This window comes from Eptatretus burgeri, chromosome 6 (assembly GCF_056783735.1).
Source record: "Eptatretus burgeri isolate ZD-2024b chromosome 6, Ebu_testis_v1, whole genome shotgun sequence".
Classification (NCBI taxonomy): Eukaryota; Metazoa; Chordata; class Myxini; order Myxiniformes; family Myxinidae; genus Eptatretus; species Eptatretus burgeri.
This window is the reverse complement of record NC_140966.1, coordinates 53,798,701-53,814,796: the sequence shown is the minus strand read 5'-3', so window position 1 is coordinate 53,814,796 and position 16,096 is coordinate 53,798,701. Positions and strand designations below refer to the sequence as shown.

At 42.1% G+C, this 16,096-nt stretch overlaps 1 protein-coding gene across 4 annotated transcripts in view; it reads right to left on the bottom strand.

Annotated features, from left to right (window-relative positions):
- UBL3 (ubiquitin like 3) overlaps window positions 1-16,096 on the bottom strand; it is a 46,499-nt gene that overhangs the window by 17,038 nt on the left and 13,365 nt on the right. For 3 of the 4 annotated variants that reach the window (XM_085885072.1, XM_085885069.1, XM_085885070.1), the window contains exon 2: window positions 2,549-2,657. In XM_085885072.1, coding sequence (XP_085741198.1) covers window positions 2,549-2,657 — 109 coding nt within the window. Of the gene's footprint in view, window positions 1-2,548; window positions 2,658-4,875; window positions 4,943-16,096 lie in introns of all 4 variants that reach the window. The other variant, XM_085885071.1, reaches the window with a different exon arrangement.

The following is a 16,096-nucleotide window of genomic DNA, read 5'->3' as shown; positions in this document are numbered from 1 at the left end:
TTCCTTCGTTCACAGAAGTTGATTTTCAGTAGAAGGCGAATATCGATAAACGACTGTAAGATCCCGGTTTACATTTGGGGGGAGGGATTCTTGAAAACTGCAAAAAATACCAAAACGACGAAAATTAAAGCAATTGTTCTCATAAGAAATAATGGCACACGTGGCGTTCCGAACTTTACCACACCAGGTATTATATATTGTTCCGGTTAGGGAAAAGACCTCCAAGCATTCAGACACGTAGGATTTTCCCCAGAGAAATATTACTTCAGTTTGGACTTCGATAGATTTCCCACCGATTGTTTCGAGAGATTTTGGGAGGGAAATGCGTTGTGAATGAGCATGTTCATTTCCAGAGTAATGTCCTCCAACTTTCCAACTCTTCGTCCAACAATCCATCTTTCAATCCCTCTTTAATCCCTCCGTTTATCAATCAATATTTTAACCCTTCTTTAATTCCAGCTACCCATCCGTTGCCTTTCAAACTCTGGAACTCTTCATGATCATGCCTGCTTGTTGCCTTTCAGACCCCTTAACCCCCATGAGAAATGTGGCTTCCTGTCGCAGTCAAAATGTGGCTTCTTAATGGAATTATCTCATTTCTTCCCGTCCAGAAGAGAGTTCAAGGCAGTGTTCTTGGCCCTGTGCTTTTTCTGCTTTTCATCAGTGATCTCTCAGACTCTCTGGAAAATCCTCTCCATCCCTCTCTTGATGACTCCACCCTCTGATCGGCAGGCAGCAGCCTCTTCACTCTCTGCAGACCTGGATAAAATCATAAGCTGGTCAAACACTTGCAATACGTCATTCAATCCTGACAAATCTCACACTCTCCTATGTTTCTCAGAAAAGACCATCTGGACCCCCCCCCACCCCAAATCTACTTTCTCAACAATTCCCTTTAAGAAGTCCTTTCATTCAAGCGTTTGGGCCTCACTATCTGCCATCTTTCCTGGAAAAGCCACATCTCTAAGCTGGCCTCCAAAGCTAGTCGCCGACTGGGCATCCTCCGTCGTGCAAAGTCCTTCCCTGGCACACCTGAGCTTCGAACCAATCAAAGCTTTCAACCGCATTGTGATGGATTACTGCTCTCCTCTCTGGGGTGGTGCTCCTGCCTCACACCTATCTCGACTTCATGCAGTGGAAACCAAGGCTTTTAGGATTATTGGTATCTCCCACGATGAAGCGGAGTCTTTGGGGGTCTCACTCTCTCACCAGAAGCAGGTCGTGGTCTTTCTGTCTTCTGCCATCTACTTTCCAGCCTTGCCCCCCCCCCCCACTCTGTCTGTGATCTGTCCCCCCTATATTTCCATAGAGCACTCAAGCTCTACCAAAAACACCCTTCTGGTGAAACTGAAAAAAAATCAAGAATCACTGCTCACCTTCACTCTTTCATCCCTCTTTTCCCCCCACTTTTGGAACAAACTCCCACACTCTCTTCAATCCCACTCCTCCCTCCAGGTCTTCAAAACAGCTGTTCACCACCATCTATCTTCCCCATCCAAAATGTTGATCTTTTCTACCCATGAATCCACCCAAAACACACGTCCTACAAATTCCTTGTTTTCCTTCCTGAAAGTTCCTATAGTATCATCTTGTATACCCCGCCGCCCCATCACTCTACCTTCCACAGATATCCTATTGTCTGTTCCCCACTATTTTGTGCTTCCCTCTCCAACCCGTCTCCTGCCTTGTTTTATGCTCTGTGTATTAGCTCTAACACGAGGCTTGACATGGTATACAAAAATAAGAAGAAGAAGAAAGTGTGACCTCAGGAAGTGCTGTTGGAATTGTGAAGCACAGACACACTAGAATGAGAATATGGAGAAACTTAAATATTTAGATTGAGGATCAAGTTAACGAAATATTCCCACGAGTTTCTCATGATCCAGGTGGTCAATGCTTCTCTTTGTACCTTCTTCAACCTCAACAGATATCCAGGAAACTCCATCAGCAAGCAAAGAAACCCTACCAGCAATGCGTGAAACCAGATATGAATCATCAGATAACTGTTGTATTAATTAATTTTAGTCGGTCTTAAGTACATCCTGTATTTAGTTTGTTAGGATGAGTGAAAATTACCACCCATAAATACATCCTTAATTTTGAACATTATTCATATGGGAAAACTATTGATTTACAATCGGGGTTTTTAGGAACGCATCTCGAGTGTAAATAAGGTCCAAGTGCATGAAAGTTGAAATTACTTGCAGGAAACAATCACTCAAGGGACAGCTTCCCAGTTTAACTCTTGTGGAGAATTTTCAAGTGAAAAATAGAATTAATCAGGTGGACCAGCTTAAGTGAGCTTCAACAGCACTGGGCTTGTTTTTTGATGAGTTTCCACAGCACTCAACTACTTGTAGCAAATGTAACATCACAAGAAAAGGGCGGCGAAGCGGGCGCTCGATACGGGGCACCAAAAAGAGAGCAAGTGCTCCACTGGAAATATTCAGCTATTATTTTGAATGCACATGGTAGTAGCGAACAGAGATATGCAAGGAAGATCCCAAATAAAAGCAAATATTGAAGAAGAAAGGAAGGGGCGACATACCCATGGGCCAATTTTCGTAAACATGCTTCGCAATATCCGATGCCGAGTCGCTCGGAGCAAACACAAACTCCTTCGTCTTTCCACTCACCAGAATAAGTCGCACATTTATCTGGCAAGGCAAGGAGGGAAAATAAATAAATAAATAAATAAAAGGACGACAAATAGCAACATTTTGATATTGAAACTGTAAGTCCCAGCCCAAGTGAAATTAGGAATGAGCCAATAAATTATTATTAAATTAATAAATCCACACCCAAAACAGCCACAAATATCAGTTCTACCAGCTTTGAAAAGCATTTCTTTTGTACACAAAATGTGTGTCAAACTAGCCCAAGATGCTTTACATGCTTGACGAAAAAAAAAACTTATACAATGGTCAACAATTCTGCAATAATTTTATTTTTCATTTTCATGCAAAGTCGAGTTGGAAGAGTAACACACAAACAAACACACTTCTCAAATTACAGTATGACCAGGTGGCACCACAAGAAAAGAAAAAAAAAAAAAAGGAAAAACATTGGGGTGCTCCCCGACTGAACCCAGAGAAGTATGAACTCTTTATCCCAGAAACCCCCCCCCCCCAAACCTTGCATATCTGGAAAGTACAACCACAAGTATTCAACTCATTCTACCCAGCAGTTCAGTCAAAAAAGTCAAACATACAAACAATTTGATATTTAATAAGACTTGAGAAACACCCTCTCCTGACAGCAAGCAGGTGGATTTCATGTGTATGTGCATATAATGCGACCGGCGGTGTGTAAATATCCTTCCTTTTCTTTAACAGCCACTCTTATTATGGTGCCGGTGATAACTGCCTGCTCTTCGCGGAAGACACCGTGGGACCTTTAACGCCCACCAACTAATGCCAGCAGACGGGACGCCCAGTTTAACGTGTGAAACACAGAGATTACAGTTTATAGGTGGGTTGAGATTCAAAGCCAAGCTGGATGGCTTAGAGCAGATCGTACGTACCGCTAGGCCATCATGTCAAACCATATGTTATGCAAAATCTGAATCAGATTTTTATTTTTTGAATTGTTGCACATTTGACGAAAAAAGCAGTTCAACATTGCAAGTACATCACAACAGTAGAACAAATTTCTCTCTCGCAATCCCAACCAGGAAGAATGTATGCACCACTTGATGGAGTGATCAGCCCAGATAGATTTTTTTTTTTGGCATGGTGTTGCTCTTTGGAGTGGAATGAAATCCCCGACATCAGGATCTCTGTACAGTACTTCCACACAGGACAATGTGAGAAACATACAATCAATCCTAATGTAGTGCAAGAAGGGATTGGAAAAGCCATCAGTTATGCTCTGGTTGGAGTGCAGACTTTCAATGGATGAGATTAACAAGTGCTTTCTTTGGCAAGGGGAAAGTAATCATCCTGAAACTTGCTATGAACAATTGGAAATTCTCCTTGGCATTCACAACACCGAGTGATTCATTCAAGGTATGTCCTGCAGTTATTGAGTCACTGCAAGAATTCATTTTCTGTTTCTATAGTGAAGCCAATGTGAAATCGGTGAAGGAAGCTTGGTATCACTTGTTCAGGATGTGATAAATAAAATAGTAGGGTACCGAGATAAGGGAGGGGGGGTAACCCAGGACTTGGTGAGATTAACCTTTTTAGAAGCTCTAAAATTCCCCAAAACATGTTCAATTGTTAAGATTGAAACAAACTGAGCACTTTCATTGTTTTGGCCTCTTAGCAAAATGCCACCGGAGACATCATTTAACCACTATCGAGCTGCAACAGAAGTGTGGGTCCAAAATACATCACCCTCTTCGTGCATAAAACTATAAAAGTGCAAAGTCGAAATAAAAACCAAGCCAACATGTTTTGAGGAATTAAGGTAAATGTACACAGGAATTTTCCTCCACATATACATCAGACATCAACTTCTAAGTCTAACACAATGCTATTCATGGATGGGTCTCTTACTCCTTAGCTTGCTTTAGTACCTACTCTCTACCAAAAATACAACAGCAAACAAATCTCATCATCATCATTAGAAGAATCAGACAACTCATCTTGATCCATTTCTTCTAAATCTTCTCCATCACTATCACTTTGAATATCAGCTACAATATCTATGGCTTCTGGTCTGAAGGATGGCACCTTCAGACCAGACTGGCTCAAGAAGATTAGTGTCTTTGTCCTCTTTCCAGCAGTGCTCCTGGATAGAAAGAATATTGGGGTCATTCACATGTACAAGCTTCCACTGTGCCACACGGTAAGTGACCCATTTATTTTGGGGAATTAATGACTTCTGGCATGGCGGTAGTTTACTGAGATCCACTTTAGCCATCTCCAAGACCTTGTCAGTTTTGTGTCCCACAATCTTGTGCAGCATGAGCTCCAGTACTTTGATCACCTCCTCAATTCTGAAATAACAAACACGACAGTTAATCTCGGCACTGTAGAATGCATGATGATTCTATCAATTATACACCATATTCAATCAGATAACAGGGACAAAATTATAACTGCAAGTAAGCAGTTATAATTTTGTTTATATGATTAATTGGAATTACTATATTTAACTTTTTATGCAATGCACATTTATTAAAGCTACATTTACAATATATAACCTGTTCTCACCTTGAGTATCTGTATATGACACAAGTGAAGGCCTCCAGTTCATCCACCAATGCCTTGTAGACGGTCCATGTCTCTCAGCAACATGAACGCCTCTTAATATCATGGCATCTTTTGCAATTTCTTCACGGGATTCACTTTCCATTTCCCTCTAAAAGCACGATTGCAATCTTCTCCAGTATACACATACATCCCGAGGAGGACCTTGCAGTACACAGGACTGAGATGGTTCGCAAACTTGTGATGTTGCTCACCAACCCCTATATCAAAAGCAGCACAATTCGAGGCTCCAACCTGTGAGTATAGTGTGGAGTGATAAAGAAAAAGTCACTGTCAGGACTTTGAACCGCAGTGAATTTGAATCCGTTGTCTTTGGCATGAAATAGGTCGATGAGTGTTCTGCAGCAAGTTTCCTCACGAGATGATTTGAGTGCTTCAATCTCCTCCGTCTGACCTGCATCATTGGTGTATTTTGTCTACTATACTGTATATCTTCTGTACTGTAACATTGGTGTGGTGAATTTTGGAATCACACTTCTGTTACAGCTCTATAGTGGTTAAATGATGTCTCTGGTAGCCATTTTGAAAAAGAGCCAAAACAGTGAAACTGCTGTTTGTTTTAATGTTAATTTGGGACACTTTGGAGCTCCTAAAATAGGCCAGCGGTAAACCTCGATAAAGGGCTATATTTTAGGAGTTTAATCAACAGGCTTGACACAAAGCTACAACATGTCTCATATGAAAGATGGTGATCTCAGTAACACATTTAGCCCTGTTGTCCTCATATTTTGGTGTGCGGTCCATGAAATATTCACATTTGAAGGATACACCCGTCTGAATATTTGGACCATTTCAGAAAATCACATAATTTCCCATAAACTACAAGACAATGAGCCCTTTTCCTACACGTTTGGTATTGAAATGTGTCGATTGGACAGGAGAATAATGTAGTATCACAACCATATCATTATATGTAAATTTATATGCCTTTATGACAAAATACAATAATTTTCTAAATTTTTAGGACCCCCATAAGGAAAATATCAGAGAAGGCGATTTTTCAAAACCGATGTTGACATTGCTATGTTCAGTAGTCATCCTTTACAATATTAAAGAAGATATGATAAAACGTGATGACATAATTATCATCCTCACCATCGCTCTCATCCATGCATCGAGGTTGTCCTGCATGGTTGTGCAAAAATGGACACTACTGAAAGGCTATATATAGCTAAGCAATTAGTTAAACCTAATATATCTATTTTTTTATTCAATTCCTTCTCTTCCAGGGTTGTAGAACGCCAATGCCAATTGTGTGGACACATCATAAATGCTCTACCCATTATGCAATAATGCTTAAAAGTGGTCTTTCGTTAATCATTTAACGGAATTTTCAATTTCTCTTTATTATAGGACTCCAACATGGCTGAACGGGGTCCAGATGAACCGGAATCGAGTCCATTGAAGTTACAGTTGCCAAAAAAGAAGCGAAGGTTGTCGACAGAATGGGATACATGCATCATATGTCAGAATTCGTCAAAGGAGAAGGTCAGCAAAGCTGTGAGCACGGGTTTGGAAGCTTTGAAGTCATCTTCACAAATACGGAACGATGAAATTGGCCAGTATTTGGAATCACATAAGGGAGGAACGGATATGTCTATATTCTACCACCACAGTTGCTATCAGTCGTACACCAGTAAGAGGAACTTATCCTTCTTCTCAGAACATGCATCACAGGAGAAACCAAAGATTGTGGAGCCTAAACACACGCGAGCAAATACCCACAAGATGACTGATTGGTCAACCTGTTTCATCTGCCATTCCAGAAAACGTGATAAACTTCACCGTGTCCGAACAGGACCTAGACAAGCAACAGTTCGCAAAGCAGCAGAAGCACGTAACGATCAGGACGTGCTTGGTCTTCTTGAAGGCGAGGACCTGTTTGCAAAAAATGCTATATCATAGTACTTGCATGGCTTCATACATCGGTACCCACAACATGAGCTCTGGGCAATACCAGCAAGATGTACCTGAATCTTATGAACATCAAAAAGCCTTCTCCCATCTTGTTGATGAGATAGATACTGACCTTAGAGGAGGGAAAGCCTTCAAAATGAAGAATCTATTACATCGATTCAAAACTATCTTAGGGGACAATGAAGAAACCTCATTCATACACGACACAAAAACTACAGCGGAAACTAAAACAACACTACGGAGATGCTATCGTTGTTCATTCACAACGTGGGCAATCAAAGTCAAGTATCATCATGAGCAGCCACGTGTCATTGGGTGACGCAGTTCGAGCGTTTGCACAGCTCAAAAAAGACTTCAGTCAAAGCCATATGGAAACAGACGCCATGCTGCCAGAGGACGATAACCAGTTGGAGTCCAGTAAGTCAGCTTCCCACAAAGTAGTTGGAGATATTCGTAATGAAATTAGTCAGATGATGGCAACAACCGAATACCCAACACCTGGTGATATCAGTATGGATTCATCGGAAAATGCTCTGCCTGCGATGTTGAAACCATTCTTTGTATGGCTGATTAGAAAAGAGGCATTTGATACAACTGACGAGACGTACCAACTGAACGACAACAAACGACGTAAAGTTCTTTCATTGGTTGAAACTACCATTCATTGTGTTCGACGAGATCTGATCATGCCTCTGCAATTAGACCGAGCTGCACAATTTCACCATGCATACGGCAAGCGAGATATTATCGACGTACTGAGCTCCCATGGTTTCTGCATTCCCTACGATGACCTCCGGCGGTTCATGACAGCAGTCAGCAATGATGAGCTCATGAAAAGTCAAGACGCAGCGTATATTCCCCACAGCTTGATAGCAAGACACCAAGGAGGTACATTGCTTCAAGAAGGTGATGACAATGTGGATATTAACTGTGAGACAGTTGATGGCAAAGGGACTTTCCATGGCTTGTGATTTTCCAGGAACAAGACACTAATGTGTCTGGGGTTGATCATGGCTCTGTCGGAATAATTAAGCTCGGTAAGGACACGTCACTAACTTTGTCACAAGAAAATGCCATGGTTCTAAGGAAAACACTGCATTACAACAAACCACGACAACGTCCTGAACGACCACGTGTGGCCAATCCAGAAATTCCCACACCAGAGGGTCGTGGATGGTACAGAGGAGAAGGTGTGCTGCATCCCACATTGTTTGATGGACCCACATCAGCGGAGATGTGAGATGGTCTTGTGTGTTCATGCTGTGGTAGTGAACCATGTACCAACAGCTGCAGCTGCTCACAAGACAGTTTGCCTTGCACTAACGAGTGCATGTGTGCCACCAGTGACAGGCAGTGTGGCAACGAACTGTCACAGGGTGACTAAAATGACACAGACAGTGATGGTTGAACATAGAGGACGCTCACTCAAAATATATGTTTTAGCTCATTTCTCATAGAACAATGTGTATTGGTGCAACATATAGTTATCACATCACTTGTGCAAACTTCAGTCACTATATCGTATAATTTGCTAGTAGAAATTTGTTACAAAATATTCTCATATTGATGTGGTAAACTGAACACATATAAAATAAAAAATAAAAAAATATGACAATTGGCAGATGTTTGTTTCTGTAGTTGATGATTTTCGAAGTTAGCGGTCCGGAAATTATGTCTTTTTTTCTATTAAAAGCACTCAAATGTACATATATTTATCGAGAAGTATTCCATTAAGGAACTAGTAGTATTCCCCTGTTCATTCTGCACATTTCAATACCAATCATGTAAAAATAGGGCGCATTGCTTTGTAGTTATGGCTAATTCACGGATTTTTGGAAATGGTCAAAATTTTCTAATGGGGGGTATCCTTCAGGTGTGAATATTTCATGGGCCGCACACAAAAAAATGAGACAACAGGGCAAAATGAGTTACTGAGATCCCCATCTTTCATACGAGACCTCTTGGAGCTTTGTGTCAAGCTTCCACTTTTCTGATTTTCTTTTTTTTTGGTACCGATCAAGTACCAAAAAAATCTGACCTATAACCGCTGGCCTAAAAACAGTGAGGCTCACCAAGCTCTCAGGGGGCAAAGTGTGGGGTATAGGTTCACCTCCTGGCTGGAGCTCACACGAAAAAGGAGAGTCTTCAATTCCACCTCAAAGAAAAATAATCACACAACAGTGTGTGTGTGTGCGTGTGCGTGCGTGTATATTGTTACAGTTCTAGGAACCGTACGCATACAACATACAGGTGTCCCAAGTCAGTTATGCCGTTAAGTATATGTGTAGACAGGAACCCCTCCTTGTGTGTAGTGGGTATATCGAAGGGGTGCGTTGCGATGTTTTTTTTAAGTTAGGGTAATAAATATTTATATCCCATCCTCCATTGCGATCCACGGTACCCGAACGCTTGCAGCCTTCGGTTCACTGGCAACAACGTACCACGGTCCACCTGTTGTCTCTGGAGGCTCGTTTTTCCGAGACAGAATCTTCGCTGTCGCAGTTCCTATTCGGCTTCTCCAAACGCTCCAACTCTTTCTTGACGAGTCCACAAGCATGGAGTAGGCGGGCCTCGCCGGTGCCTGGCCGAGGCCCCGCCAAGAAAGGGTGGACCCATGGGAGCCCCGTCCAATCAGGGAGGACAGCGACGTCAGTTTTGACCAAGACCCCGTCCCGCTGAGGGAGGTCTATAAACCACGACATCCTCAGTCTTGAGTTCTTTGGGGGTCGTTCGTTCAGTTCTTTGGGGGTCGTTCATTCTGTGCTTGGAGGCCGGAGTTGGTTGGAAAACGAAGGGGTTCCCGCTGCTTGGTTCCGCTCACGTCTCGCCCCGACAACTGGTCCCGGCCCACTCGAGCTCCTCCACGGACCAGAACTCCAAACAAGCGGCTGTGGACCTGAATGCACGACCGTTGGCAGGTGCCACACCACGGAGCATTCCTTTCTCAGAGACTCAGGTACTCAAAAGAACTGTGACCTCAGCCCGCCTCCCTCCCTGGCTGCAAAAGTCCTTTGCCTTCAACTGGGTTTATTTTGGCCTGAGTGAGTGTCTGAGTGTGTGGCGCAGTCTTATAAGTAGAAACTGTGTAAGTGTTTTCGATCATTGTAAATCTTGCCTGTATAATTCCCACGTAAGTCTGCTCTGTGTCTGCTTTGTAAGTTGCTGTAAATTGTCGCACTACATCTTCTTTCTTTCCCTTGCATAACATACCAATAAACCTGTTTCTGTGCTACATAAATTTCCTCGTTTATTATAAATAAATTATGGTAGAAATGTTCCCAGTTCATTTTTGTCTTTTCCTTGATTGGTCCAGCATGGTTCGGATCTGAGTTTTAGCCGGGTCTTTGTTCCCGTTAATCTGCTCATCCTAGCCTGCACGGCTTTAGCAGTTCCGCTCGACTGCACCCGAACCGGAGTTAGTAGTCGGTAGTTGGAACTCTACCGCAGTCAGTCGAGTGACCTGGTTCGAGCAAGACATGCCGAGGGCGTGGTCCCCCGGTAGACGACACCGCATGGTTAATTAGGTAAATTGGTTCTAGACAAAAAGACCCTACGCTACGCGGTGGAGGTATTGGCGTCTACGGTCGGTTAAGCGACCCGCCGCCTCACTGAGTTATCCGTGAGCGACGGCCAACAATTCCGGTAGTCTGGTAGGAGACGATGTAACTCCCCCCACAATATATATGTGTGTGTGTGTGTATATATATATATATATATATATATATATATATATATATATATATATATATATATATATATATATATATATATATATATATATATATATATATATATATATATATATTTGCACTTGACTCAGCAATGTAATGGTCGAAGTGTCTGCTCCGAGTCTGGGAGATCGGCAGTTCGAACCCCAGCTGAGTCATTTCAAAGACTTTATATTTTTCAAATGGTACGTGCTGCTTCCTTGTTTGGCGCTCAGCATTTAAAAGGATATGCCTTGTATTGGCTTGATGGTTATGTTGGTGGGCTTGGGATCCTAGGATCCTCTGAATTCAAATCCCACTTGCTGTTGAATTAATACCAGGTGGGTTTGACTCTGCCTGTCATCCTTCTGAGGTTGGCAAAATGAGTGCCAGCTTGCTGGTATCCTGTGCCAGAGTGGTGACCTGTCCAGCAGGATTGTGCCCAAGAGCCAAGGAGACTGCTTAGGAAGCACCAACAATCTGCACAGAGTATGCTCCCAGTGGATTAGATTTAAAAGGATAGTCTGTATAACATAGACAAACAATGCTGGAAAGACAATGACAAACCACCCAACAGAATAGTTGCAAGAAATTACTTCAGTAGCATCAACGCTCTGTAAAGAGTATGGTATTATCCAACAAAAAATATATAAAAACCAGTCACCCTGCTCTTGCCAAAAGGTGACCACGTGTGACTTCTTTAAGGTCACACTGAGATGAACAGAGCTGCTATCCACCAGGAGTGACTCCTTGAGGAATATCTGCCTACGAGAGATTCCGATGAGAATCGTTCTGCAGAGTAACCATGAAAAATATGCGTTTGCCTCATAACGTCACCAAATGACATCATAATGTCTCAAGCTTGACATATCTAGAAAGCACTCATCGAGGTGTTCAATTTGAGGTATTACACGATATGGTACCTAAGATTTCAAAATTTGACCTTGGGGTCAAAAACTTTCGACCTCCAGCGCTAACCATGAAGGTCAAGGCCGATCGCTACCAAAAATTAATCAGCTGAGCGCCAGACCATGAACTATATTCCCATGAAGTTTGAAGACGATCCGATCAAAATTACTCAAAAAATAAGGGTTTCGTCGACTCCCCTGATTTGCGACAAAGTGACCTTGACCTTCAAAATTTTATGCGCTGAAAGGGACCTCTATAGGCCTCTGATATGCGAAGTTACAAAAATTTCCAATGATAACTGTGCTCTGCAGAGTGATCGATACTTGATTAGACAAAAATAAAAAAATAAAAAAAAACATACAAGCTGACTAACATATCTTGCAAAAACTTCGTTTTGGCAAGATAAACAAAAAGGACCACTGGACCTGTAGCTCATCTGCAGCACTGGACGTGTTTGAGTGTGCGTGTGTAAGCAGCCGAATGTTGTAAGCCAAATTTGGTAGCATTCTGACTGGTGGGTCTGGAGAAGAAGGTTTTTGAAGGAATTTACACTATTTTCCCAACATTTAACAAGTCCACCATTTTGACACACTTCCTGGTCGTGTAATCGACATGACCTCCACAACTTATCACGACCCTGTCCCAATGTTGTAACCCAAATTTGGTAGCATTCTGACTGGTGGGTCTGGAGAAGAAGATTTTAAAAAAGGAATTAATGCAATTTTCCCAAAAGTTTACCAAGTCAGCCATTTTGATACACTTCCGGTCACGTGATCGGCATGACTGGCGATTTAATATCCCTACCCTGGCCTAATGCTGCAACCCAAATTTGGAAGCATTCTGACTGGTGTGTCTGGAGAAGAAGGTTTTCAAAGAAATTTACAAAGCCTGCCATTTTGACGTAATTACAGTCATGTGACCAGAACGAGCTTTGCAATTCCTGTTAGCAGTCAGGAGAGGAACGCTGCTGCCAAATTTCAGCTGGATCGGCCCAGCGATTTGGCCGGATCAGTCAAAAAAGGGGACAGACGGACGGACGGTGCGCGATGACAATACCTTCTCTGGAATTAATATTCCAGAGAAGTGAAAAAATGTGTGCATGCGTCACATCGACTCGGGTGCACTCCTTAAACCATTGGACTGAATGAGTTCAAATTTGCAAGTACTTGGTGTGTGCCCAGGAAATAAAACAGGCGGGGGTGGGAGGAAGGGATGGCAAAGCAAATTCTCCATGCAAATGTGTATCGTGTAGCACCACTCCCAGTGTGAGTATACTACAGGTCCCAACTCATGCTAAAATATGCCAATTCTCTGTGTTTTAGTTTGAAGAAAACAACAGACATCACAACAAAGCTTGTGCATCACAAGTTGTTTTGTTTTTTTGGTTAATTGTCTGAGGCTGACCACACTCTTTCCTGTTTGCCTCAGAATTGATAGTGTTAAATTTGCTTTTGTTGCTTGGATGTGCCTTTTTGTGTCAAATTCAATAATTCGGCCGGTGCATGTTGGAGCTGCACATAGGTTTATTTTAGTGTTGAATGATTTGCAGTAAAGATGGCATACAATTCCAAAAGATAGGGCCTCCATACCAAAGCTGACCTAAAGGAGGGTAAATTTGTAAATGAGTACGTGGGAGAGCATGTGGATAATGAAGAATGCCGAAGACGCAAAACATGTGCACATCAATCACATCATCAACTGACACGTGCTCACCATTGATGAGGCCTTAAGAAACTGTCAATTGCTTCTAAAAGCAGAAGATGCACCAAGCCTTGAGGGAAGCGATGGAGAATTAGAAGAACCAACAGAAACCTCAACCCTTCAAACACATCAAGACGAATAAGCCAGTTGGCAAAGTGCAGTTTGCAACCGTCAGAGATTCTGTGCTGCAAATGAAAGTCAACAAGACGAGTCACCCCGTTTCATGGACTGCAAACGTTTGAATCGGATACGGCTCCAAAAGTGCCACCCGTCAATATGCCCAGCCGGAGCACGTTGTCAGAATCAATGCTTCAGCAAGTGCCTGTACCGCAAGACTGATGTCTTCCGTTCTGAGTCCAAGAGTTGGGGCCTCCATACCAAAGCTCAAATAACACGGTAAATTTGGAAACGAGGATGTGGGAGACCTTGTAGCCAATGACTTATGCTGAAAAGGCATAATATATGCACTTGAACAACATCAAGTTCTACATGCTTACACCATTGACAAGGCCAGAATAATTGGTACTGGGCAAAAAGGCAACTGTTCATGCTTCGTGAAACACAGCTGTCAGCTGAACTGTGAGACGCAAAAATGGAGAGAGAACGGGGACACTAATGTTGGTCTGTTTACGCTCAAAGATGTTCTTGCCAATACAGAACTCACTTTCATCTTTCAGAGAAATCATGTTGGTGTGCAATTCCAAGTGGCTACATTTGGCATCATGAACAGGATCGTTTTGGTTGGAATAAGTCATAAATGGGGCAGTAGCAGGGTTCCAACAAACGACTTGCTTTGCCAACAAAGGGGGCTAACAAATTTTTTATTTTGTAAATTTAATATTTCTTTGTGCTTGTAATATTGTATTAGAGCTATTGCTTTATTGTGACCTTCGAGTTCATTTTAAATTCAGTTTTATCTGATACATTAGCTAATTTTGCTGAGGAGTATGATCTATTGCGTTTGATCTTATCTTATGATGCTAATCTCATACAATTCCAAAAGTAGTGCTGTTTATGGAATGCATAACTTTGAGTCAGTATGGGGTTATAAAAGTTAAACTTTTTATAAAGTAATAGTGACCCTGTGTAACTGGAAACACGCTATTGGGCTATTAGTAGTATTGGTGGTGGAAAAAAACAAACAAAAAAAATTACACACCAGTGACAAATTTAACCGTGTCGAAGTAGTAACGCTAATTTGTAGACAGAGTGATTAAGTTATCTCAAGGAGATCTGCGATACCAGCCAAATGTGATCTCGTATTAAATCACAGTATGCTTGACATCAATTGGCAAAAGCAACAAACAACCATTAATGTTGGCACATGGGGTATTAGAATTAGAACTTGTACCTGCCAAAGAGGTTTATTGCCATAAATCAAGGTTAATAAAACCCGGTTATTTTTTATTTATTGTGTATACACGGCATGTTGCTGCTCCTTTTCTTGTGTCGTATTCCTACTCAAACCAAAAATTCACTTTGAAATAAAGTGAAGAGAGGCATAGTGGTGGTGTGCAAGTCCAAGTGGCTACATACAGCACTGATATTCCTGCAAATTAAGGCATTCAACAAAGCATATACAAAAATAAAACTTTCAAGCTGAGCTGTCTGCAAGAGATCCCTTTTTCAGCATCCAGATGTACAGGTAGTGGATTGAAAGATGGAAACACCAACAGAATGTCACCGAGTAGGATGTTGAACCACCACATGTATCCAGGATGGCATGAATACGACGTGGCATTGAATCAACAGGAGTCTGGAACTGTTCTGCAGGAATGTAGCATCACTCTTCCACAATGAAGTGAGTCCTCCAATTCAAGTCGGTTTGATGGAAGCGGAAATTGCTGTCTGAGGCGCCTTGTCATACAGTCCCATGAGATTGAGGTCTGGTGATTGGGAGGGCCGTGGAAAATGGGCGACTCCACCCTCGTATTCCTCAACCCACCCGGTGCAAATATATATATATATATATATATATATATATATATATATATATATATATATATATATATATATATTTGCACTTGACTCAGCAATGTAATGGTCGAAGTGTCTGCTCCGAGTCTGGGAGATCGGCAGTTCGAACCCCAGCTGAGTCATTTCAAAGACTTTATATTTTTCAAATGGTACGTGCTGCTTCCTTGTTTGGCGCTCAGCATTTAAAAGGATATGCCTTGTATTGGCTTGATGGTTATGTTGGTGGGCTTGGGATCCTAGGATCCTCTGAATTCAAATCCCACTTGCTGTTGAATTAATACCAGGTGGGTTTGACTCTGCCTGTCATCCTTCTGAGGTTGGCAAAATGAGTGCCAGCTTGCTGGTATCCTGTGCCAGAGTGGTGACCTGTCCAGCAGGATTGTGCCCAAGAGCCAAGGAGACTGCTTAGGAAGCACCAACAATCTGCACAGAGTATGCTCCCAGTGGATTAGATTTAAAAGGATAGTCTGTATAACATAGACAAACAATGCTGGAAAGACAATGACAAACCACCCAACAGAATAGTTGCAAGAAATTACTTCAGTAGCATCAACGCTCTGTAAAGAGTATGGTATTATCCAACAAAAAATATATAAAAAACCAGTCACCCTGCTCTTGCCAAAAGGTGACCACGTGTGACTTCTTTAAGGTCACACTGAGATGAACAGA